Genomic DNA, 25,660 nt, shown 5'->3' with positions numbered 1-25,660 from the left:
AAAGATGCTTAGGAATGTGGAGGGTACAATGATTACATCTGTTCAACTTTTTAAAACAGCTGCTACACAATCTTATGAAACAACATGGATACTTTAAAGAGTTGCAGAAGGTTTCCCATATTCTTTGATGCATCTCTTTAGAACAAAATTCAAAATGTACACAACCCTACAAAAACTTAATTTTTAAAAATTTAACTTTATAGCAATTCAGGTTTAATAAGAAATTTGATATTTCAGTTATATTTTTGAGTCTTTTTAGCAACCAGAGGCAAATTTATGGGAATCATTGTTTCTTGTCTCCTCTGATAGCAGATATTTTGATGTCTTAATAGTTCTTGAATGACCTGTCACAAATGTAGTAAAAGCATTATCTACACAGGATGGGTTCACAATTGACACTGATTTAGCTGAGCTCACATTCCTTTGTAAGCCATAAACTATGATATCTGGATTCGCATAATATGCTAAATCACAAATAAACCACATTTGGGATTATGAGTGGCATGTGAAGCTGATTTTTTAAAATTATTTTTATTAAAAGCTTTACGAAGAACATAACAACCAACAAACTAATAAAGATTAAAAGCAGTAAAGAAAATAAAGAGAAAAAAAAAGTGCAGAAAGAAAGAATGAGAAGAAATAGAAGCTTCTGATATTCTTTGTAGCAAATACAAGTTATAGGTAGTTACAGATTTACGACCATAATAGCCCAAAATTTCTGTTGCTAAACGAGTCATTTGTTAAGTGAGTTTTGCCCCATTTTATGACCTTTCTTACCACAGTTGTTAAGATACTAACACAGTTGTTAAGTAAATCTAGCTTCCCCCTTGACTTTGCTTATCAGAAAGTTGCAAAAAGTGACCACATGATCCTGGGACACTGGAATCATCATAAATATGAGTCAGTTGCTGAGCATCTGAATTTTGATCTTGTGACAATGAGGATGCTGCAACTCTCATGTGAAAAATGGTCATAAATCACTATTTTCAGTGCCATTGTAACTTCAAACAATCACTAAATGAACTGTTGTAAGTCGAGGACTACCTGTACCGCTAAAAAATTATGAAATTATAATTACGGAAAATCTTACTCTTTTCTATTATCAACTTTCTGTCTAATCATCAAAACCACAAATCATAAATTTCATGATTTTTTTAATTGCTTGCACATTAATCCTAAATGATTCTGGTTTCGATTGTAACTTTACTTTTAAAATCTTCTAAATTAATGTATGTATTTGTATTTTTTTTTTCTTTTTTACATGTCTACCAAGCATAATAAAATATTCCTTCATCTATATTCACCTTCCGGATGAGTTCATTAAATCACAGAAGACAAATCTCCTAATGATTTTATTTTTAATGACACTATAATAACATGCTACTTACTGACCTTTGAAAATATTATACATAAATTATTACCAGTTTAATTTAGCTTCTTTTAATATATTACAGCACTGCTTCCAGTTTGAAGGAAAGAAATCTGTGAAAAAAATTTCGTTGGCAGATTCTTTTGGCCTCCTCTAAAGTTGGAAAAGGTTAGAAAATGCTACATCATCAAGTAATAAAATGAAGGTTTGAAAATACAAAATACTAATTTTACCTCCATGATAAATAGCTTACAATGGATGGCAAAATAGATATACAGTATAATGAAAAGGCTGAGCTGGGAATGCAAAATTTTAAGATTTGTTAGATGAGTTATAATTAATTGGAAGATATGCCCAGAACTGTTAAAGGGTAATGGAAAGAACTGCACTGCTTGAACAATTCTGTTCTTTATCAAAATCCCCTTCCTGTTTTAAAAAAAGAACAACAATCCAATTTTCAGAGGCTGCCATTTTCCAGGATAAATTCTTGGATAAATTCTTATCTATCCATCTGATCAAAGAATTTCTACTTAAGGACCCCTCATACCAGTTCTAAATAAACACAAAGGCAAAGAATGATAAGCAAAGTTCAAGATTTCCAAACATTATAGTTACCGTATTTTTTGGAGTATAAGACACACTCCCCCCCCCCTTAAAAGTGGGTGAAAATTTTCAATGGGCTACGGCAGCAGTGGCAAATGGGCCGCTGTGGTGCCAAACAGGCCACACTGAAGGAGCTGCGGTGGAGGCAAATGGGCCAAACCAAACAGGTTGCGGCGAATGGGCAGCGGCAAATGGTTCGTGGTGGTGGCGAATGGGCTGTGCCGAATGGGCCATGGCAAATGGGCAGCAGTGAAAGGGCCAGATGATTACAGGATGGATGCTGGGAGGCAGAAGCAGATTTTTTTTCTAGTTTTCCTCCCCAAACAAGCTAGGTGCGTCTTATAGTCCAGAGCGTTTTATACTCCAAAAAATACAGTACCAAAAGTTCATGTAAAAGTCTAAGAATATTAAAGGGAACTTAGGAACTGTGCAGTGAATCACATTCAGGAAGGTTTAATGAGAAATTTTCTTTTTAAAAACATTTAACTATCTATCCAGACAGGAGAACAATCTTTGGGAAAATGGATAGGATAAAAAGGGAAAGTAATTAACAGATTACACCAAGAGGCTCATAGCTAGTCTGAATAAGCACATTCTGAGGAAATGTGTTTTTACTTGCTTAAGTAGACTTAAGGATGTCAGAAAATGTATTTGAAGACAGAATGTCCAAGAGACAAATTTTGGACCCGTGATCTGATGTTCCCACGTAGAAATACTGAGGAATGTCACACATGTGAAAAACTGTCAGATATTGATAGCCCTATACATTGGAAATCATATCAAATAAATGGAATAACTTTTAAGTAACAAATAATAACAAATAATTCTTAAGAAGAAAAAGTATTACAGTATCTTACAAGATGCTATACATATACATAAAACATTAAGAAAAAACAATTCTATGTGGTTAAGTTGTCAAAAGAAGGCAATTTTCAAAGAAGATAGACTTATATTAATTTCACCATAGGCTGCATCTGCTCCATTTTAGCAGTTATCATTTAACCATCTATTTCAAAATCAAGGTTCCATAGATGGAAAAGGTGCAAAACAGGACAAGCAATATAAACAATTCCAATTACTCCCAATTAAGTGGATTTGGCAGCAGATGGATGAGAGATTTGGAAGGTTCATTCAATAAATCAGGTTATGGCTTGCTTACTCTGGAGGAGACTCAAGAAGCCTTCAACACAAAAGGCCCTTTGGCCATTATTTCATATTTTGGTATGGCAATGAAGAACTTTGCTAGCTTGGACAATTGAGCTGTTATTTTTTGTTTAGGTTGCTTTTCACTCTAAATTATTTTGAAAAGATTCTTCTTTAGAGAGAAGAATCTCTCTATTTGGCAAAGAACAGTAGTTCAGAATTAGATACATGGATCGTCCGTATTCTAGATATTTATCTGGCTACTTCCTAGACACAGAGGTTCGAGTGGTTTCCTGGTAATTCAATAATGCAGAGTACATAGAAGCTTATAGCATTATACATTTCAGAAGTTCCTTGGGCTTTTGTTACATTCTACTCCAATGTGAATGTACACACAAAATCCACAATGGAGTCTGACAAACAATTTTATTTATGATTGGTGATTTGTCATCTCTCCTTAAATGCTGTGCTTTAATAAACTGCCTTTCTAACTAACTAAGGTGGCCCAAGGAGAACTACCTGAGAAAGAACCCACAGCTGATCTTTGGCCAGAAGCAGCTGCATAGTCACAATGCGCTTTTCTTGAGCTGGTAGCTTGTAATGACAACACCTAGATACTTAGTCACTTGCTCTATGTTATGTCCATTGAGATACCATGAGCTGAATTTTGGGTTTTTACTTTTTAATAAAGGCCATAACCTTAGCTTTCTGGTAGTTTATGTCTAGTTTGTCATTATTACAATGCTGGACAAGGCCCTGCAAGGCTCTTTTAAGATCTGGCTGTCCTGGAGAGGATTACTGCATCATCTGCATAGAGCAGCTTCGATCCCCTATTTTGGGTCTGTTTGTGATGATTTGGTTTATTTAACCATTTTGCCATGTCATTAATGTAGAAATTGAAGAGTGGGGTGGGGGCTAAAATGCACCCCTTATTATGTAGCGCGTGGGTGTCAAACTCGATCACGTCACATGATATAGTGCAATGTTTTTTTGCCTTCATGGAGCCAGAGTGGGCATAAATAAATTTTTTAAAGGGGGGAAGCAATGGAGGTATTTTCCCAGACCCCACACATAGAGAAGCGTATCTCAGAAATATAAATGACCAATGATCAGCTTAGTCAATGTTTTCCATTCAAGCCTACAAACTAATCAATTAAAGTATAAGTATTGGGGTTTATTCCGATTACTTCAAATGTCCCCCCCATCCCCTTATTATTACTAGGCTGAGTATTTCAACAGACAAAATCAATGAAGGAAAAAAGTTACATTGACAGGGCAAAAAAAAAAAAAAGAGTGATCGAACAAATATTGTGTCTCTGTCTCAAGAGTTCCAAGTGGTGATATCAGAACCTCAAGGGCTTCTTCTGTTGCAATAATTATTTTCAGCCTTGTGCTCTTTAAAGACCTCCAAGGTCCCTTCAATTCTGTTCTTCTGTTATTATCATTACTATAGTCTTATAACACAACAGTACAATTTCATGGTGCCAGACAGGATGCCTGATCATTCCCTCCCTGTATTTAGAAGAGCACCCAACCACCATCATTACCGTTCTGAATAGAAAATGTAGCTTGTGTGAACTATTTGTTTTTGAAGGAAATAATAAATTATATTATCTCCAATCTTGCTGAACAAGAATGATTCATGACAATACCACATCTAAGCAAACATCATGTTATTGCAAGAACTTTGACTATGAAACTTAAGTCACAAAAATCATCAAAGTGTGATATCAAGTATTTCTGCAATTGTTCATTCAGTTTCATTTTCCTACGAAATTTTATAACAAGAATCAGCTGTTCTAATTAGCAGAAGCTGTTCTTAATTGGCAAGTTGTGAAATATCCTAATGTTTTATGTAGATTTATAGGGATAATTTGGCTATCCTGCTGTTCGGTAACCAATTCTTTCCAATAGAATAGCATGCATTCTTAGATCATACATCTTAGAACAGTAGAAAGAAAACGTAGCTCATAAAATACCAGAGTTCCTTAGCAGACTATAAAAGTTTAAACCCCCACCAGCTCACAAATGACACAACTTCACACTATTACAAAATCACCCATATATTGTTCCACTGAATAATGGTTCAACAAAACCCAACTAATCATTGTTAAACATGGTTTAGCATTATATATGACCTGAGATTAAGTTACTGTTAGGCATGGAATTTGCAAGCTTGTAAACCTTAATCAGCTCAAAAGGGTATCATGGTCAACAGTATCAAAAGCCTTTGAGAGGTCCAGCATGAATGGGAGAGTCAACATTTCCACTGTCCTTATCTTGATGCAAGTAATCAATAATTATAGGTTAGGATAAAAAATCCAGATATCCACAGCCAAAAACAAAGTAAAAACTTACTTTAAAAACATATATTATTATAGACCATAAAAAGGACCTCAGTACAATCTATTCACACTGTCGGAGACTAAGAATAGTGGTCTAAGAAAGCCAAAGCATGAAGACATTTGGATTTGGCAGTTAGAAGGCAGGCATAGAATGACAAAAATAATACAGGTAGTCTTCAATTTATGACCACAATTGAGCCCAAAATTTATGTTGCTAAGCGAGACATTTGTTAAGTGAATTTTGCCCCATTTTATGACCTTTCTCGCCACACTTGTTAAGTGAATCACTGCAGTTGTTAAATTAGTAATACAATTTTTAAGTGAGTCTGGCTTCCCTATTGACCTTGCTTGTCAGAAGGTCACAAATTTGATCACATGACCCTGGGGCACTGCAACCGTCATGAGTCAGCTGCCAGGCATCTGAATTTTGATCACGTGACCATGGAAATGCTACAACAATCGTAAGTTTGAAAAACAGTCATAAGTCACTTTGCTCACTGCTGTTGTAACTTTGAATGGTCACTAAATGAACTTTTGTAAGTCGAGGACAACCTGTATTGAGATTTCTCTCTTCTTTTTCATAATTAGCTAGAAAACGAGCAAAACAAAAATAACTTTTTCCCTTGTAAACTGTAAACTGTTATACTTCTGCCTTTGGAGCCCCATCTAGCTGTAGCTTTGAGATATCAGCGACTAAGTTGCAAGAAACCTCTAATTCCAAGCGATGCCTTCCTTCCTGGTAGACTTGTGACTCCAAAAGAATCTTTTCCTGCAGGGAAACATAGCCTATACTATACTTTAAGTATACTCTATTTTAATAGATCTGCCTCATCAGATCTTTAGACTCTATCTTGTCCTTTAAAAGGACATGGGTAGTTTAGGGAAATGTATTATTCGAATACATAGGGAAATGTTTGCTATTGAGTTGAAATTGAGGTCAGCTGTAAAATATAGTCTCCAGTTCAACAGTGACTTAGGAAAATACTGTGAAGTATTGCAAACATATTTTCCAGTCAAAAGAAAGAAATACAACTCTGATTTTGATTCGGCTTTGTTTGGTTCATTCAAAACAACATAATCAATCTGAATAAGTGATTTTGATTTACTAGAATGTCAACATTCTTTTTATTTATTTATTTACGTATTTTTATTGTTCATTTCCTAACCATTGTTGCAGAAAGAAATAAAACATTACAAATACAAAAAAAAGGGGGGGAATAGATAAAAAATTGCACAAACAAACAAAAACCCAAATGGGAAAAATTATCAATATACATCACATATTAATTAAATGTCAAACAGATTTCTAAAATGACCTTGGGGAAAATATTGATTGTCTAACATCACCAAATATTATAAAATCTATGCCACAGAAAAACATATTAGGTCATGTTTTGATTAGTAGATAAAATTGCTATTTCAAAAATGGATAAGTCACACTCCTCTTGATATATCAATATATATATATACATATATTAATGTCAGCATTCATTCAAAAGAATAGATTTATAGAACCACATTTGACTTTTCATCTTTCTTTCTTTTTTTTTATAGAGCTGGAACCTTCATTTTGAGGCATAATGTACTATCATTCTGTGACACAGACAATAGGCAGTGGTGACTGTATAAATAGCATATGAAAAAGCATTTCACAGCCAACATTTATAGTACAAGTTCCTTCAGGGCAGAAAATGCCAGTTTTCCCCCAGAGAACTGAGCTGATCAATTTATATCTAGAAATCCTGCCTTTCTTACAGATGGGCTGGTCTAGCGATATTCTTGAGCTTGTGTATGAATCAAATATAGATGATAAATGCAGGATTTCTGCCAAATTAGCTTAAATATGTGGATGCTCTACAGATAAACTCTGGTCTATAAGAAACATGGACTTGGATATATATGAGGTCTGCTATAAAAGAACTGTGTAATACATCTTTTTTGTTTACTTAGTGAATCAAATACACACAAACATATATATCCAAGTATATATACTCTTGATACTATTGCTTTGGATAAACAGTAATGTTGCTATACTACATTAAATCCATTTGTCTTATCTTTCCAATAATTAATAAAGTATCCAATTGCAAGTAAATTACATCTTTGCCTTTCACCTAATTTTCTTCTGCCTTGACCTAGTGGTGGCCTATTTGTTAAGTTTGTCTTTCTATTCATAGGAAGATACATTCATTAACATGTACAGAACATATCATTTTGTGTAAAGAAAAACAGCCCAATATATTGTGCAAAATCTTTATATTGATAGGACTAGGAAAGGGTCTCGTGGAACAATCTGATATATTGACTAAGGTCAATTTCTGAAATATGTGGCTTAGGGGATATTTGTCTCAATTCAATCAATCAATCAGAATAGAGCTGGAAGGGACCTTGGAGGTCTTCTAGTCCAAACCATTGCTCAAGCAGGACATCCTGTACCATTTCAGACAAATGGCTGTCCAGTCACTTCTTAAAGACCTCCAGTGATGAAGCACCCACAACTTCTGAAGGCAAGCTGTTTCACTGGTTGATTGTTTTCATTGTTAATTGCCTATCCAGCCCTGCATTGCCTCATTCCTTACAGTGTATTTAGTATCAAGTGAATTCTATGGGATTTGGGGCACTTTGGTAATACTTCTGTACATGCCAAATATATTTGTATTACACATCTATACACACAGACGAACATACACACTTTCGGGTTCAGGAGCAATTTTGGAAATGAACTGTCCCATTGTCTTGCTTTTTTGCTTAACAATTGCCAGATACTGATGGTATTTTTTAAATTAACATATCCATATCCATGAGCATGATAGATGCCCATGGCACAATATTAGGACCCCCCAATACAGTAGTTGATTATTATATAGTTTAATATATTCACAATATGTTGCTTAGGGAAAGAATCTTGTCTAGCCATCTCTCTGCTTTTTCTGGTGCAAGGAATCATTAACAGAGAGGAGCACATCTTGCATGAAATTAGAAATCATACAATCAGTTTCACCACCTTTGATCATTATTCCTTCATTTTCACTTTTCTATGCTGCATGTGTGCCATTTATTTCATCTTGTAGAGCCCGTCATTGCCTTTAGCACTGAATACTCTCAAAGGAGCAATGAGCATCTCTGATTTGATTGTAAAAACTGGACATGAAACGCAGGGAACATTCTTTCCAAACCATGTTTTGAGAACCTTAACAACTCGATTCCACTTTAAGCTATGGGCAAGCAAGAAATAGAAAACAAGTCTGGACAACCACTGGCACCAGACTGTTAAAAAAGTATTCCTCACTAGATCAACACTCATTACATAGAGGTTTATTCATTTTTCCACTTGAATTCACCTGGGGCAGCTACAGAGGAAGGGAACTGAAAGCTCCAATTCATTTTTTTAAATTTTCCTGTTTAGTTATATATTCTTACACTGGAATGCAATAGCAAATCAGTCAGAAAGATAGGATTCATGAATATAATATTTGATTAGGGAAAACCAGAGCACTCAGATTTTACTTTTGCTACCTGCACTTTTATAATGAACATGAATCACTTTTTCAAAGATTCAAGGCTACAGAAAAATCCTTCCCATGGGTTTGCCATTGAATGCTCTCATTGAAGTAATATGGAGCTTAGGGAAACTTAGTCATCCAACAATCAAATTGATCTGTAGTTTAGCATAAAAGAATGCTACTTACTAGAAGACTACTAAATTCTAGTCTACTTAATCCACGCTACTGAATTCATCCTCCTAACCAACTGTACATTGCACAGTGTGATGTGCAGAAATGTGACTACTTTCTATTCAGAATGACTAGGGCAGAATGAGTAACAAGGTGTCATGAGCACTTCAAGGTAGCTTTACCCTAACTGAATGGTCTCCAAAAGTATCCTATAATCCCCAGTCAGTCTGTTGTATGGGGTCTATTTTTTAGCTGTGATAGCCTTCTTCCACAGTGAAAAAGGTGCTTAGAAGAGCTTACATACAAAGAAAGAAAAATATATCTTCTTGCAAGTCCTTACAATTTAGCAACATGACACAAAACAATTTATGGAGGGAAGAGAAAATTTCATTGGAAAGTTCATGAGAATACCATGTTTCAGTTATCAAGCTATATAATTCTTAGATTAAAACTACTCTCTGCTTTCATAATTCAAGCAAGCAACATTGCTAAAAAGATCAGTAATCCCTCACTTTTTTTTACAGTGAATTGAGGCATTAAGTTGGAGATGCATGAATGCATGTCCTAATGTTTGGTTTTGCTAAAAGCTATCATGGAAAACCTGGATCAGGGTTAAAACAACATTTATGCTTTGCTTCCATGCAATCTCTGCTTCATGTAAATCTTACTTGTACCCTCCAGCTTGAGCTGCTGTTAATTAACAAGGGAAATAATAAAAGCACAAGGCAGGGTGGATTTGCATCCTTGTGTCTAGCATAGGCTACTAGATTAAAACGTAACCAGCTGTCATTGACTTGAAGTTAAATATGGGTTGGGTAAAAGCAAGTGCAAGCTAGCAAAGAATCCAACTGTTACTATAGTAAATATATGCGAGGAAAAAATCCACAAAAATATTGCATTAAAGAGAAATTACTGATAACATATTATGTCCTGCCAATATAGAGCAATCTATGATGCTTTACTTCCCTTTCATGCAATTTTAACAGATAAAGAATTTACATACCATGCTTAGCATACAAAACTATTATTGCATTTGACGATTGCATTGTAATAGCAGTCAGTCCTTCACCTCTAAGAAACCTCTCAGATTCTTTGTTCTTATGTTATTTCCATCTCCTTGAATGTTATATCCAAGATACAGTCTGATATTTAGAAATCAGACTATTGTATTTTATACTTGCAATGTCGTTCTGACTTTACATTATGTCATATGTAAGTTCAGATTGAGCAATTGATAACCATCAATCAAACTTCCAATGTTTTGTACATGCAATTTGATCCTGCAACGGCAGCCAGAGTATAAAACAAAGAGAATAAGAGAAAGAAATGGGATTGTCACCTATTTTTTAAAATCTTATTTACCAGTTGCTTATGTATCCCAATACAATACACTATTTCCTTTCAGCATAAGCAATATCATGCAGTGTGCAGAAAAGGAGCAAAAAAAAAATTAGTAAGCTAAGGAATTTAAAGGCATATATAAAAAGATAAAGATCCCCCTCGCACATTTGTGCTAGGCGTTCCTGACTCTAGGGGGCGGTGCTCATCTCTGTTTCAAAGCCAAAGAGCCAGCGCTGTCCGAAGACGTCTCCATGTTATGTGGCCGGCATGACTAAACGCCAAAGGTGCACGGAACACTGTTACCTTTCCACCAAAGGTGGTCCCTATTTTTCTACTTGCATTTTTTTATGTGCTTTTGAACTGCTAGGTTGGCAGAAGCTGGGACAAGTAACGGGAGCTCACCCTGTTACGCGGCACTAGGGATTCGAATCACTGAACTGCCGACCTTTCGATTGACAAGCTCAGCATTTTAGCCACTGAGCCACAGCATCCCTATATATCCCTTAAAAGGCATATATAGGCAATATAAAAAAATAAATGTACCTGACACTACAGCACAAACATTTATTCTTTAAAAATATCCTTGTTTCTACTATATCCATACAGTGATTTATTAATTGCCTTTTGCTTTTTAAACTTTTCACTTCCCTGGTTCTGAAGGCCTCATGAATTACATTATTCTGGGTCCTTTTCTTCCTTTCAGTCCACTCATTTTTCCATCATATGTTAGTTTTGCAATACGATCCTCATTTATTCTCTTTAAACGACTACACCACCTCAATGTACTTCTTTTATACTGATCTCTTAGATATTCAGTCCATATTCATTTTGTAGTCATATATGGGTAAGCTGATCACTTCTTGTTTTACCACAAATGTTTCTTGAGTACTTCATTACCACTGAATGTCATTATTTTTGTTTCTCTTGACATATCCCACTCTCACTTCTATATCACAAAGCAGGCACAAATATCTCCTTATACACAGCCATTTCGGTTTCTTTTGACAAATATTCATCCCTGCCAATACTCTTACATACCATCTACTGATTTTTCTTCCAATATGTGCATGAATTAAAATTTCTCCATCTGTTTTCCTATCTTTAGCAAACATTCTATCAAGATACATAGATTCATCCACTGGCTCTAGTTTTTCACCATTTATATATAACATGCCATTGTTCCATTTATTTGTATGTCAAACATGAATGACTGTCTTTGATAAATTAATGTTCACATCCAGGCTTCTCATTGTTTCATATAATTTATCCAATATTTGCAACAAAACATTCAACATTAACTCCTTACAACAATACATGTGCATTCACGTTTCCTTCCAGTATATCTTCTCACAAGCATTCCTTGTACTTTATCCATGATTACAATAAACCAGGGGTTTTTGTTCATGGTCTCCTAAGCCTCATTTACCTCTCTGATCCCACCCTGCTCATAGTCACATGGGAACAAAAAGTAAATGTGACCCCTTGGGGAGGCATTTAGGACATTGAGAATCACTGAATTAAACAAAGAAGGAGCTCCCACACATCCTTGCCCTTCCCCCTGTTCAGTGCTGAACTATTTGTTAAGGATTCTCTTTATTGTAATACATGTAGGACTTCGGTCAAATATTACCCTTCTATGTCCAGGAATCAATCTTCAACATATTTGTGTAAAATGTTCCATATCATATGCTTTCTTGGGTTCAACCAACATACACTATTTTTTTTTATATTCATACATTTTTCAATGCCTTGCTGAAGAGGAAAAATCTGACCTTCTTAAAGCCCAACAAACATCAAACTATACTACATTTACCCAGTTAACCTCTTGTATTCTTCTGATTAAAATCTGTCAAATACTGCCTTGACATAACAGACAAATCCCTCTATAGCAGTGGTGGTTGCTCCAGGTTCGGTCTGGTTCTATAGAACTGGTAGTAAAACTGGCGGGAGGCTCTGCCCACTCACGTCATCATGGGTGAACTGTGCATGCGCATGCTCCCATTGCGAATCGGTAGTAAAGGTAAGTGGAACCCACCCCTGTTCTATAGCCTTTGCTTTCAGTCTTCCTACTTTTCCTTTTGGATAGGGGAACAATAACAGCTTTCTTTCAATCAACAGGCATGATGCAGACACATGGAGATGCAGTCATTTTTATACACACGCAAGCTGCAGTTACTCATATCCAAATTTCTCCAGTTATGCCATCTACACTTGATTTTATCATTTTTAGACGCTCACGGAATTTATGATTTCCTTTTCATTTTTTTCAATTCCATCATAGAGGGTATAATTATTATTCCGGTACATATCTCTAAAATACTCCTTCCAGCATTTCCTCATATCGTACTGAAACATTAATCACTTTGGGTTTTAATTCCATTCATTTTACTGAAGCCTGTTTACCCACTTCCAGAATTTTTTAAAAGAATTTTCATCAAAATTCCTAGACTTTCTTTGCCTTTAAAATATTCCATGTTCTCTTTGACTATATTCCCTGCAACTCTCTTCTCTATATACAAATTATACAGTGTCTCTCTCACACATCCTTATTTATGAAGTTTTTCTTCCAGCAGTTCTAATTTCCCTCTAATACCACTTCCTTCCTTTGCCTTCCTGTCTAGTTTTTCTCAAAATCTCCCCTATGACTAGAGATTGTGCCCCTATGTCCTGCAATACTATACCATCAGGGATCCCTACCTTATGAAACTCTTACTTGGCAAAACATCTGGGAAATTTTGATGTTTTTTTTATGTAAAATTATCAGATTAGTATGATTCAGTCTTCTTGAACAAAGTTTTATTATGCTGCTTGTAAAATTAAGCAGACTTTGATTATCCACTGACACACCCAGCAACAATGGGTTCATATATGATCTTGTTTTGTTTTACTTTATTTTTAGGGTATTGTGTCTTTAACCCTGCTCAGTGACCTTAATAAAAATATTCATTCATTCATACTCTTGACATTATTAAAAGATAATGTGTTGCACATTCTGATATCCTTCTGTAATTCTCATTCTTTATAATAAACAATCAAATCAATTATGCACTTATATTCTTTTGCCATGTGTACAAATGAATGGACTTAAATTTGCATTGTCCAGCTGTCCAACCATCCTACCATGCCTTCGGAGCCCCCCTGGACAAAAAGGTGGGATACATATTAAATAAACTAATTAATAATTTTTAATAAACTATTTTAAAAAATGAAGTATAGGAATATGGTGCATAGTAATGCTTTAGGTTTTTGGCCTTATCCAAAAGAAATAAGTGGCACTATAGCAATTAACTTTGTACAACATGCTAAGATAAAATGTGGGTTGTTTAATTTGTGATTTAGAGTGGGTTTGTGATATACAGTGAAGCACAAAGCAGCCAAGCATATTTTAGCCTAGCACATTCTATAATGCAACCTAGTGGTTAGTTTATGTTTCATCACATGGTGTGAACCCAGAAAACTCTATTAATTTAGTTGTTGAATGAATAAGGCCAAATTATCTTCTGAATCCTTCTATTATAAGTTATCAGCTAGATAGCTTCATTAGGATGAATCACAAAAAGACTTTTTAGTTATTAAAAATATTGTTGTCCCCTCACCCTACTACCTGCATCAAACTACTTAAACTCAAAATCAACAAAAGTTCTCAGAAAACTGTGCCTGGATGGAACTGTTTTAACTTTCAAATGGTCTAGGAGTAATGAAAAATCAGTTGAGGGCTATCCTGTATAAGGAATAAAGCAGGGGTGAAATCCAAAATTTTTCCCTACTGGTTCTGTGGGTGTGGCTTGGTGGGTGTGGCAGGGGAAGGATATTACAAAATCTCCATTCCCACCCCACTCTGGGGCCAGCCAGAGGTGGCATTTGCCGGTTCTCCGAACTACTTAAAATTTCCGCTACTGGTTCTCCAGAACCTGTTAGAACCTGCTGGATTTCATCCCTGGAATAAAGTCAAATTCCTGTTGGAGGAGCTCAACCTACCTTGAAAATCGAATGAATATTATTTATAATTCAAAAACACTTGTAGAGTGGGTGTTTCCTCTTGGCAGCCACTCCAAGGATTAATGTCATGCAGAATGTGGAAATGATATAAAGCACATTAACAGCATCGGTTTATGAGCTCTGTTTCAGATAACCACCCTTAGTTCCATCATCTTCAAGTCAATTTCTGCTTAATAAGATTGCCTTTAACAAAATGCTTTATCAAAAGACATCAGGAGAGCATCAATGGAAGTGTTTATCATGATTCATTGATGGTGTATCAGAGTTTATTATGTGCCATTGTGACAGTGCGAAAAACATTGTGTTAGATTTCCACTATTTGTCCATTGCTACTCTTAGGGTACTCCTTTTTATTGTTAATGGTGTGCATTAATTTATGACAGATATCTGCATAAACTATAATATTTTGGCTGTCAGCTACTAAAGAATTTTGCAGTATGTCATGCAGGTGGCTGACATAAGGACTGTTAGAAAAGTTTAGCCAAGAAAGCTTAGGAAAATGTTTATTACCACTGGGGTCAGAGAGCATCTATAATTTTTCTTCCTAAATCTTGAAATGATGTCAAGAAAAACTTTGTTGTAAGTAACCTGTTTCCCCCAAAATAAGACATCCCCTGATAATAAGCCCAATCAGGCTTTTGAGTGCATGGCAATAAGGCCAAAAGCTTATTTCAGGGTTCAAAAAAATATAAGACAGGGTCTTATTTTAGGGGAAACACAGGTAGTAAAAATGGTGACTAGTCATATACAGGAAGACTACTGCTTACAATGACAGCAGAATTTTTTTTTATTTTTTTTTTAAAGGAACATTTCATTGTTCTGTGCAGAAACTCTGGAAAACTCCAAATGGAAAATGATTTGATGAACCTTTTCTTTTGTTAAATCCTAGGAGCTCACCAAAGAGGAAATGCATTTATATTCAAAAGAAGCAACTCCTAAATCTAATGGCGTTGGATAATTTCTGACCCAGTTCCAACTTTTCATTTTTGGAGAAGGATGGAGAGAAAGAGGCCAACAGCTTCAGAGGGCCCTGGAAGAAATGGATTATGTGGACTATTTTCTCTCAGGTTTCAGGCCTAGGCACAGTATCTAGATAGAATTGTTCAGGGTCATGAATTATTTATGGCAGAACACGGTACTTGTTCTGGCAAAATGGACATCTGGTATTACTGCAGAGTTTGCTTCTCAATATACCGTAGTTCTGTTCTCTTGTTGCTTGTGAAAATCTACTTCAGTTGTCTGGATGGTTCTCTATATGCAAGTATGGGGCTGCCACCCAGTGCCTCAGAAAGTGCAGTGTCATTGTCCACTTTGACCTGCAGGTTATGAATTATGCTTCAATGGTCAGAACTGTAAGGTATAGTGATAACTGTTGTTCTGTTATGGTAGTCTATCTTTTAAAAGATGCTCCCTGGAATCAATCTGGCTTATCGAGGTTTATCTATTGATCTTATTGGATCTGTACTAACAGCATCATCACAGGTCCCAACAAATATACAGGTAGCCCTTGGCTTACAATAGTTCATTCAGTGACCATTCAAAGTTACAACTGCACTGAAAAAAGAGACTTATGACCATTTTTCACACTTACGACCATTGCAGCATTCCCATGGTCACGTAATCAAAATTTAGACGCTTGGCAACTGGCTCATATTTATGACGGTTGCAGAGTCCTGGGGTCATATGATCACCTTTTGTAACCTCCTGACAAGCAACGTCAATGGGGAAGCCTGAGTCACTTAACAACCGTGTTCCTAACTTAACAAGTGCAGTGATTCACTAAACAATTGTGGCAAGAAAAGTCATAAAATGGGGCAAACTCATTTAACAAATGCTTCACTTAACAATGTAAATTTTGGGCTCAATTGTGGTCATAACTCGAGACTAGCTGTACACACAAAATAAGATATGCCTCTAAAGTTTGAAGGCTGGACCTGTTCTCCTCTCCACCCCACCCATCAACACCAATGGAACTGGTCCTGAAGGAAGAAAACAATCTACTACAACACCACTTTGTCTTGCAGTCCTATCCCCCAATCCAGAATAATCCATGATTGGTAGTATCAGAGGCTATTAAAAGATCACGGAGAGCCAAGATAGAGGCACTGATGTATGCTTTTCATCTAAGGCAGGGATGTCAAACTTGATTTCATTGAGGGCTGCATCAGGGTTGTGTTTGACCTCGGGGGCCAGAGTGGGTATGGCAGTTCAACGTCACTCACGTTGGGGGGTGCTTGTGGTGGCCCGAGTTCTCTGCCAGCAAAAATGGGCTCTTGAGCTCTGTTTTCAGCTGTGACAGCCTCCTGCAATCCTCTGCCAGTGAAAATGGAGCTCGGGAGGGCTGCGTGGGGCCCTCTTGTGCTCCGTTTTCGGTGGCAGAGGCACTGCGGGCTGGTCCTTTGCTGTTTCCAGGGTGGCCAGATCTAAGCAGCCCATGGGTCAGATCCGGCCCCCGGACCTTGAGTTTGACACCCCTGATCTAAAGTAATATATGACATAATTTATCAGCAGTGCCCTCTGGATTCTATGTAGGACAAATGGGACAAATTTTGCACACAAAAAATGATTAAACCCTAGTTTGACATCAGCACTGAAATGAAAGACAAAGTAATGTTAGACTATTTCAACCTATCAGAAAAGTCTGTTGCAGTAGGACACTCTTGCGGACTTCTGTTGTGGATCTCAAAGTTCATTCTGAACATACGAAACTTTAACAGCATAAGCAAGTGAGAGATTGCTAAACTTTTGCATATTAACATGATTCAACAAACATAATGAGTTTCCAACATGTTACAATTGTTAATTGAGAAAGTGCTTGTAATATGTCTCACTTGTAATCTGCAGAGAATAATCTCTAGGTATGACTGACAGTGGGAACAGCATGTATGATTCTATTCTTCCCACCCTTTGGAAAAAGATCTGAAAAACTTTGCATTCTACCATAATATAATATATAACAAAGCAGGTAAGCTGTTTTTGTTGAGTCAGGAACTATATATAAGGCTAGTTGATTTACATCATGAGATTACAGAGATGAGATTCAGACTGTTTCTAGTGAGAGTTCTTGCCCCCTCTAGTGGCTTGCCTGTAAAGAACATTTTTATAATATTTTTAAATATAAAGAAAAAACGATCATGCTCTAGTAGACCAATGGTAAACTGTAAAGTCAGACGATACCCTTATCTGAAATTGGGGAGGCTATAGGCAGCATTATCTCCCTTTCTCATACTCAGCCAAGTTGTAGCCACTACTTGCTCTTTGAAGATGAAAATAAAAGTCCATTGAGATTCTTGATGGAACTTTTACTCCAAGTGATACTGCTGATGTATCATCACCAGTCAGAATGACGGACTCTATATCTAGATCTGATTAACTCTGATTAATCAGAATTCTTTGTTAAGAGCCAGAGTGATAGTGAAAGATAGTAGCTTCACCTAAAGTCAGTAAGATTTATGATTTAATGATGATTTAAACTTAAGCCTCAGATCTAAAATCTGTCTAAAATAACACAAATATATTAATTTATATATTAATAAGATTAAATTAGATATTTAATTTAACAGAATAACAGAGTTGGAAGGGACCTTGGAAGTCATGCAGTCCAACCCTCTGTTCAGGCAAGAAACATTTCAGACAAATGGTTGTCCCATCTCTTCTTCAAAACTTCCAGTGTTCGAGCATTCACAATTTCTGGAGGCAAGTTGTTCCACTGTTTAATTGTTCTGTCAGGAAATTTCTCCTTAGTTCTAGGTTCTAATTTCAGTATTTCTACTCACAAGCATTGGTACAAAATGGTGTTCATCAAACCAATATGCTTTTGTTTGTTAGATTTATATTACACTTTTCATAACAGTGGCTCAAGGCCCAAAGTTACTCACTCAGTATGTGTGCGTATAAACCATTAAACAAGCTTTTGTTTTTTGATTCACCTGTCAGCTGAAAGAAGACTTAAAAGATTATTATGAAAGGAAAAACTGGAAAGTAACCAATCTAGATTAATGTTAAACATTAAGAATAAAAAAAAATGTCAATCACATGCTTAGTGAAACATTTGCCATCAATTGTGAACTCCCAATTGATGGCAAATGGTGAAGGTGGTAGATTGGTCTGTTTTCTTGACCTGAGGAATAGATGAAGTGGGAGAGCTTGATGGAGAAATAAAAAGGAAATTAACCCTGAGAAGAATGGCAATGTCTGATAAAATAATGAAAGATAAGGATATTTCTATTGTAAAGATCAGGACAACCAATGCATTTTTTCCCCAATGATAATGTACTATATATTTGTTACTGCTAGAGTCTGAGAAAAACTTTTCAGTTGCTTCAATTGGTTGTTGTGGAAGAAGGATGGAGGGAGCAATGTGTACACCCACTTGAGCTTTTGAATATATACTGCTCAAAAAAATAAAGGGAACACAAGCAGAAGACATCCGAGATCTGAATGAATGAAATAGCCTTATTAAATACTTTGTTCTTTACATACAGTAGTTTATACAACTACTGAAACAACAACTAAAGGGAACACAAAACTACTGTATGTAACGAACAAAGTATTTAATAAGGCTATTTCATTCATTCAGATCTCGGATGTCTTCTGCTTGTGTTCCCTTTATTTTTTTGAGCAGTGTATAAAGCTGACAAACAAAATGATTTACTAATTGATTGATTACTAACAAGGCAGTATCAACTCTTGATGATCTCTTACGATTTTCTCCATGGTGATCTGGTCCGTCACCTGATCTTTCAGGTTTTCCAAGAGTGCACTTATTGCTGCTATAACTGAGTCTATTCACCTTGTTGTTCTCTATTTCTCTTTCTTTCCACTTTTCCCAGCACTGGAGTCTTCTCCTGACAGCTAGGTCTTTATGCAATATATCTAAAGTAAGATAATTTGAGCCTGGTCATTTTTGCTTCAAGAATTTTGAATTGATTTGGTCCATAATCCATAGATTAGTCTTTCTGGCTGGCCTTTGTGTTCTCAGGAGTCTTCTCCAACACCAAAGTTCAAAAGTGTTAATCTTCTATTTTGATTTTTCAAAGTCAAGATTTAATAATTAACAAAATAATATTTTGGGAAGCAGAGGCCCAATTTCTCATTCAGGTATACTAATTCTAGCAAATAGGCATGCAATTATGGATGAATCAAGACTAATTTTGGGCTGCAACACTTCTTTAATTTTCATGATTAAATGGGCTGATGATACATTTCAGAAAAACAATCATTTTCATTACAAGAAATCTCAAAGAGCGGAACCTTTCAGTTGTGGAGATGATATGAATGAGGCAGTTCAGCCCATGAGATTAGTTACACCATTGTATTATTTTATAAGCTGTTTTACTTAATTTTCCCCTGCTAAGGAACTGGGTAGAAATAACCCACTTCAGCATTGAAGTGCAGATGTTAACATTCTTGAAATCACTGCAAAGAACGTCTATGGAGATTCTCAGTCATTCAGGTCATGGTTGTCCCAAAGGTGCTTTTTACAAGAGGCAACTGGACTTTCTGGTTTCTCTTTGAAGACGTTTCACTTCTCATCCAAGAAACTTCTTCAGCTGAAAAAACCAGAAAGTGCAGCTGACTCTTGAAAAAAGCACCTTCGGGGCTCTGCAAAGAAGATATCTCGATTCTTTTTGACTTTCCATTGGAGGCCCGGGGCCTCTTCTGCCGCTGTCTGAGGGAAAGCAAGGGGAGAGGAGCGAGGCAAAGCGGGGCGAGCAGCAGTAGCAGCAACCTTATTGAAGCGTCTGAGGATTTAGGCTCACCATGGCAACGGCGAGAGCAGCAGCAGCAGCAAATAGGCCCGCCGGAGCGTGCAGGATATCTTGCACCGAAGAGCATTGGGCGGCAGGAGCAGCCGCTTTGCTTTCCCCGCCCGGCCGTTGCGGGACATGGAGCAAAAAGAGAGGCCCTCGCAGGCGTTGACGACTCGCCTGAGCAAATCCACTTCCTATCCTTCCCATTCTAGACCGGCCCAGCCCATCGCTCCGATGGAGAACATCAAGGAAATGCAGGTAAGCAGGCGGAGAATGTTTACTTTGGTCCTTCGGTTTCTCTCTTTGGCGGGCGAGAGAGTTCTCTGCTCTTTTTTTTTATTTTGTTCAGTTCTTGGAGGAAAAAACGAAGATCTGATCTACTTTGCGCCGGATCGCCCTAGGAAGAGCAGTAACGCAAGCAGGGGCAGCTTGTCACTCTTTACGGGAATTAGTATCGATAATTGCTTTAAAAAGTTCTCCCTTCTGAATAGTGCGAGGAGGGGGAATATTTTGTTTATGCTCGTTTTACTGGCGGTGCTTACTATACCGACCGGTGTCTTAAGTCTGAACAAATTCAGTCTTTAAAAACTTTGATAAAACGCGGTGAGGGATATAGTTGTAGTAGCAAGTGAAACACAATGGCTCAGTTCGAAGCGAATGCTTCAAAGAATTCCATTTCAGGAAAAGTTGCAAAAGCGCTCGAATTCTGATCTGTTTTCCTTTGGGCTATTTTATTAATTAATACATTAATAATAATTTGTTATTATTATTAATAATTAATAATAATTCCTCTTGCAATTTAAATGGCTAAAGTTTAGTATTTCTGGAATTATTTGATGATGATGTGTATTTGGTAGACACAAGTTTTGGGTTTATTTTTAAAACATGCAAGGAAGTCACGAATGGAGATTTATATCTGCTTAGTTATCCTCTGTGAAAAAGATGGCTATAGAAATGATGATCAAGCTTTGCTGTTTTATGGAGGTTTGTACCGGTAATGACAGGTTAATCCTAGGCTTGCTTAAAAGATGAATGTCTGGGATGAGAATAGATCTTGCTACCAGTAATAAAGAGTGGAAATTGGATATTTGTTTTCCAATTAAAATGAAATTTAAACTCTCCAACATCTGGGAGTTTTAATCCCAGGTGAACTAATAATATTGCCTTTTGTTCATAAATCAAGACTGTAAAACACCAACACCTTCCTTAAGTAGTCAGAGTACAGTACTTAAGCATAAGCTTCAAATTTAATTTATTATATAGGAGAAGAAAGCAGAATGAGCTGGACCAGTACAGGATTCACTATATACATTTAAAAAATACAAATACTTTTAAAAAGATCTACTTAACAGCAAGATTTCATTGGCAACATTTTCAAAGGATGATAAACTATTCAATTATAAAACCTGTGATCCCTAAGGCAGGGGTGGGCAACTGTGGCCCTTTTACAACCTGTGGATTTCAACTCCCAGAATTCCTGAGACAGCTGTTGAAATCCACAGGTTGTAAAAGGGCCACAGTTGCCCATCCCTGCCTTAAGGCATTATGAATTTAGACTAGACATACTAGCCAAATGAACTAATCAAAGCATGAAACAATACCATCACAGTAACGTATCCCAGTGAAAGATTTGTGAAAGGTGAATAGGTGCTTACAGCTATTCCTCAAATTAAGATGGCCATTGGGGCTGGAATTGCCATCACTAAGTGATGCAATTGTAAAATGATGACATTCCATGACCACATGGATTAGCAAGAGCAATCCAGGCAGTCCTGGTTGTTGTAACAGCATGACACGTGGGTTGTTAAGTGAGAAGTGAAGGGAATCTCAGGTAAGAAGCACAGGGGTGTTTCAGGGATGTGGGGGAAGCGCTAGGATGCCCTGTGCAGGCTGCATGTGACTTGGGGAGATGCCGCAGTGCAGTCTGTCTCCAGGAAGCCAGGGAAAGAGGATACAGTGTATACATACATGCATAGAAATATTTTCAACAAACAAACCCAATCCAACAAACAAGCTAGAGATTCTAGGCTGAATTCTATATGATACTGCTTTTCTTACTGCTTAGTGTTTGATTGGGTCATTTAACTTTTTTGCTGGATATTTGATTTTTTTTTTAAGTATTTATTAGTTGCTTCACAATTACTAAAGATATAAGAAATGTGGCTAACATATTACTTGTTGATGTTTATTAAATGTGCTATTTAATTTTATTAATGATGTTTATTAAATGGTCTGCCTTGTAGACTTTAAATTGAAAAGTGGGGTGTACATTTTAAAAACTATTTTAAAAATGCAAAAATATAGTTTGTTTAGTTTTCAGCTTGTTTGTAAACCCTGCTTAGCATGTTTTGTAAACTACACTATTGTAGTTCATTCAATAAATCATAATTAAATGGTGCACGGTTAAGATGGTATCTATTTATTTAGGTTTTTATAAAGGGCAATGCTAGAAAGACATATGACTTCTACTGCTTCCCTATTATGGCAATTTCACTCCAACTCCACTCCAAAGGGAGAAATGAAATGGTTCAGTGAAAACCTTGAAGCATTTGTCCATATGCTTCATGAAGTTCAGAAATATTAAATAAAACCTGTAGTGAGTTTAATCAGCTCAGAAAGATTTCTTCCACAGATCTTTGCCTACCAATATGTGCAGTGATAGGAACTGATTGATGGGGATGCAATGAAAAAAAAGATGAAATTATGGGAGGGGAGAATGACGGTACCCTAAGGATTCATCTATGCCCTGTTGATATTATTTCTTCCTACCTTTGAGAGGAAGAAGTTCCTTTTTTTTCTCTTTTAATATATACAGATAGTCCTCCAGTTATGGTCACAATTGAGTCAAGAATTTATGTTGCTAAGTGAGAAATTTGTTAAGTGAATTTTACCCCATTTTACAACCTTTCTTGCCACAGTTGTTAAGTGAAGCACTGCAGCTGTTAAGTTACCAAAATGGTTGTTAAGTGAATCTGGCTTCCCCATTGACTTTGCTTATCAGAAGATCACAAAAGCGGATCACATGACCCTGGGACACTGCAATCGTCATAAATATGAACCAGTTGTCAAGTATCTGAATGTAAATCACGCAACCATGAGGATGCTGCAATAGTCATAAGTCCCTTTTTTCAATGCCGTTGTAACTTCGGACAGTCACTAAATAAACTGTTGTAAATTGAGGACTCCCTGTACAGGTATTCCTCATTCAGTGACTAACCCATTTAGCTATTATTCACAGTTATGGTGTGATGAAAGTAAAAATTATGTCATATAAAGTTATATAAAATGAAACTTTATGACCTTGTATTTACTGTATATACTTTAAAGCAAAGGAAAGCTGAAGCAAGATTATAAGCACAATCACAGCTTCACTTTGCTTAATGACCAACTTGCTGGTCTCAGTTGTGGTCACTAAAAGGTATCTATTTCAGAAGTGAGGCTATTGTAATTGCTGTTTGCACATGTAACAATTCCCTCCACATTTAAGCCTCATCAATTTCACTCTTTTTGTAGAGGAAGGTGCTCCATGTTGTCCCATCTATGTCCCCCCTCTCCTCCTTCCCTCTTTCCTTTTTTGCATCCTCCATGTGACCTATAATGCTTTGCAGGAAAAAAGAAATTGCTGAGGTAACCAACCAAACGATCCAGTCCAGCATGAACATTCCTCCTCCAGAGATCGCTGCCTTTTGCAAGACCCTAAAGTCATGGCTTTGGGCCTCGGCCTGGGTTGTGAAGAGTTCTGTCTCTTAGTTGTGATAACAACCACAGATTTTGGCAACTTCCTTTGCCCTTTGCATATTTTAATTTTTGTATTTATGAATTTGTTTTAAATTTATTTTAAGATTGTTTGCCACCAGATTACTTGCTGAGATGGGCAGCTATGCAAATTGAGTAAATAAATAAAACACTGCTGTCTAGGCAGGACATTTTAGATTGGATTCAGTTTTGACTCAGCAGGAGATTAGCAGGAAGATGTGGGTGCTTTTAGGAAAATATATCCTTGGCAAAAGTTAAGTGGAGCATCTTTGGGCCAGGGCAAGAAGACCTATTTTAATGAACTAATTCTCCATGGGACTGATATTTTTCTTCTTGTATGAAATCAATTAAACAATGCAAGTTGTCTTAGAATGGGACAAGTGAGATCAGTGCAATGTAAATGGTTACCAGAACTTAGTTTGTCATAGTTCATTGAAGAGTAATTGGTATGAAATAGCACATTCCTCCTCCTGCGTTGTTACAACAAACTATTTAACTGGAAGATCTAACACGTATTTGTTGAAATTCCAGAGAGGACTATTGTGTGGCAAAGATACAATATAAAAGCAAGTCAACTTAATTTGTGTTTTTTGAATAAAACAAGCAAAATGGCAAATTTAAATTAACAAATAGTTTCAATATTTAATGCATTTATTGACAGCACAGCTATAATGAAACATGCTTTCCTCTATCTTCATAAGGGTTCTTGAAGTTAGACCAACCAAGGTGACTGAACTAAGGTCATTCAGAACCACATAAAATCTGAATTCATCTGGGTAGTAAATTGATGATCCCCTACTGAATGTCAGAAAGCTTGGTTCTGATAAAGAATCTTTTTTTAAAGTAATGTTGTGACAAAGGAGATTGGTATTTAGCTACAAATGGCCCTGGATGAAACAGATTACTTTGACCGTTTTCAATCTGGGTTCAGGCTGGGGTACAATACTGAGGTAGTATTCATTGCACTTTTAGATAACTTTTGGAGGGCTTTAGATGGGATTGGTGTGGAGAGACTGGAAGCGTTGCAGCGATACTGGCTGGGAAATAGTGAAGCTCCGATGAGCTTCGTGAAAATCCAGTCAGATAAACCACTGTCAGGGGGTCTTCAGACTGGAACCGTCTTGGAGGGATGGGGGAGAGAGAGAGGTGTCTCGAAAGACCAAAGAGGAGCAAGCAAGCTCCTCGGAAAATCAGAGACAGCTCTTTGACCCAGCAGTGGGGGAGGCGGCCATTATGACCGCTATAAACGGGGGTAACCGGATTAAGATATGAGCAGGAGTGGAGATTGAACAGAGTATTGTTACCGGGTGAGTAATTGGCTAACTCATAGGTAAGAAGAAAAACTATTAAAAGCTTGAAAGAAGTCCCAATGACTAATTAGCGGCTAATTGGCACTTGGGAATTTAAGCGGAGAAAAAAAAAGGAATTTCAAAACTAAAACTAAAGCCCTAAAAGGAACCTTCCACCTGGATTTAAAACCGGATTCGGAAGAAATTAAAACAAGACAAGAAAAAAGGAGATAGAGAAGTATTCTTTAAACAACAAAAGGATTTAATTTGGAGAAGAGGAAATAATCATTTTTGATGGATTTACAAATGGATACTTTGTGGTTGAAGGATTTGTGAATTGGAGAGAGACATCTGCTGGTGGAAAGAAAGTATCGTACTAAGCTTATTT

The 25,660-nt window shown here is 36.6% G+C and overlaps 1 protein-coding gene across 1 annotated transcript in view; it reads left to right on the top strand.

Annotated features, from left to right (window-relative positions):
• The first annotated feature begins 20,169 nt into the window (after positions 1–20,169).
• DNAH5 (dynein axonemal heavy chain 5) overlaps positions 20,170–25,660 on the top strand; it is a 162,127-nt gene continuing 156,636 nt past the window's right edge. The window contains exon 1 of the mRNA XM_087890233.1: positions 20,170–20,485. Coding sequence (XP_087746359.1) covers positions 20,363–20,485 — 123 coding nt within the window. The 5' untranslated portion in view covers positions 20,170–20,362. The remainder of the gene's footprint in view (positions 20,486–25,660) is intronic.

This window comes from Pantherophis guttatus, chromosome 3, assembly GCF_059756535.1.
Source record: "Pantherophis guttatus breed Tessera chromosome 3, ASM5975653v1, whole genome shotgun sequence".
NCBI lineage: Eukaryota > Metazoa > Chordata > Lepidosauria > Squamata > Colubridae > Pantherophis > Pantherophis guttatus.
The sequence above is the reverse complement of the archived record's forward strand: the minus strand, read 5'-3'. Positions and strand labels throughout refer to the sequence as shown.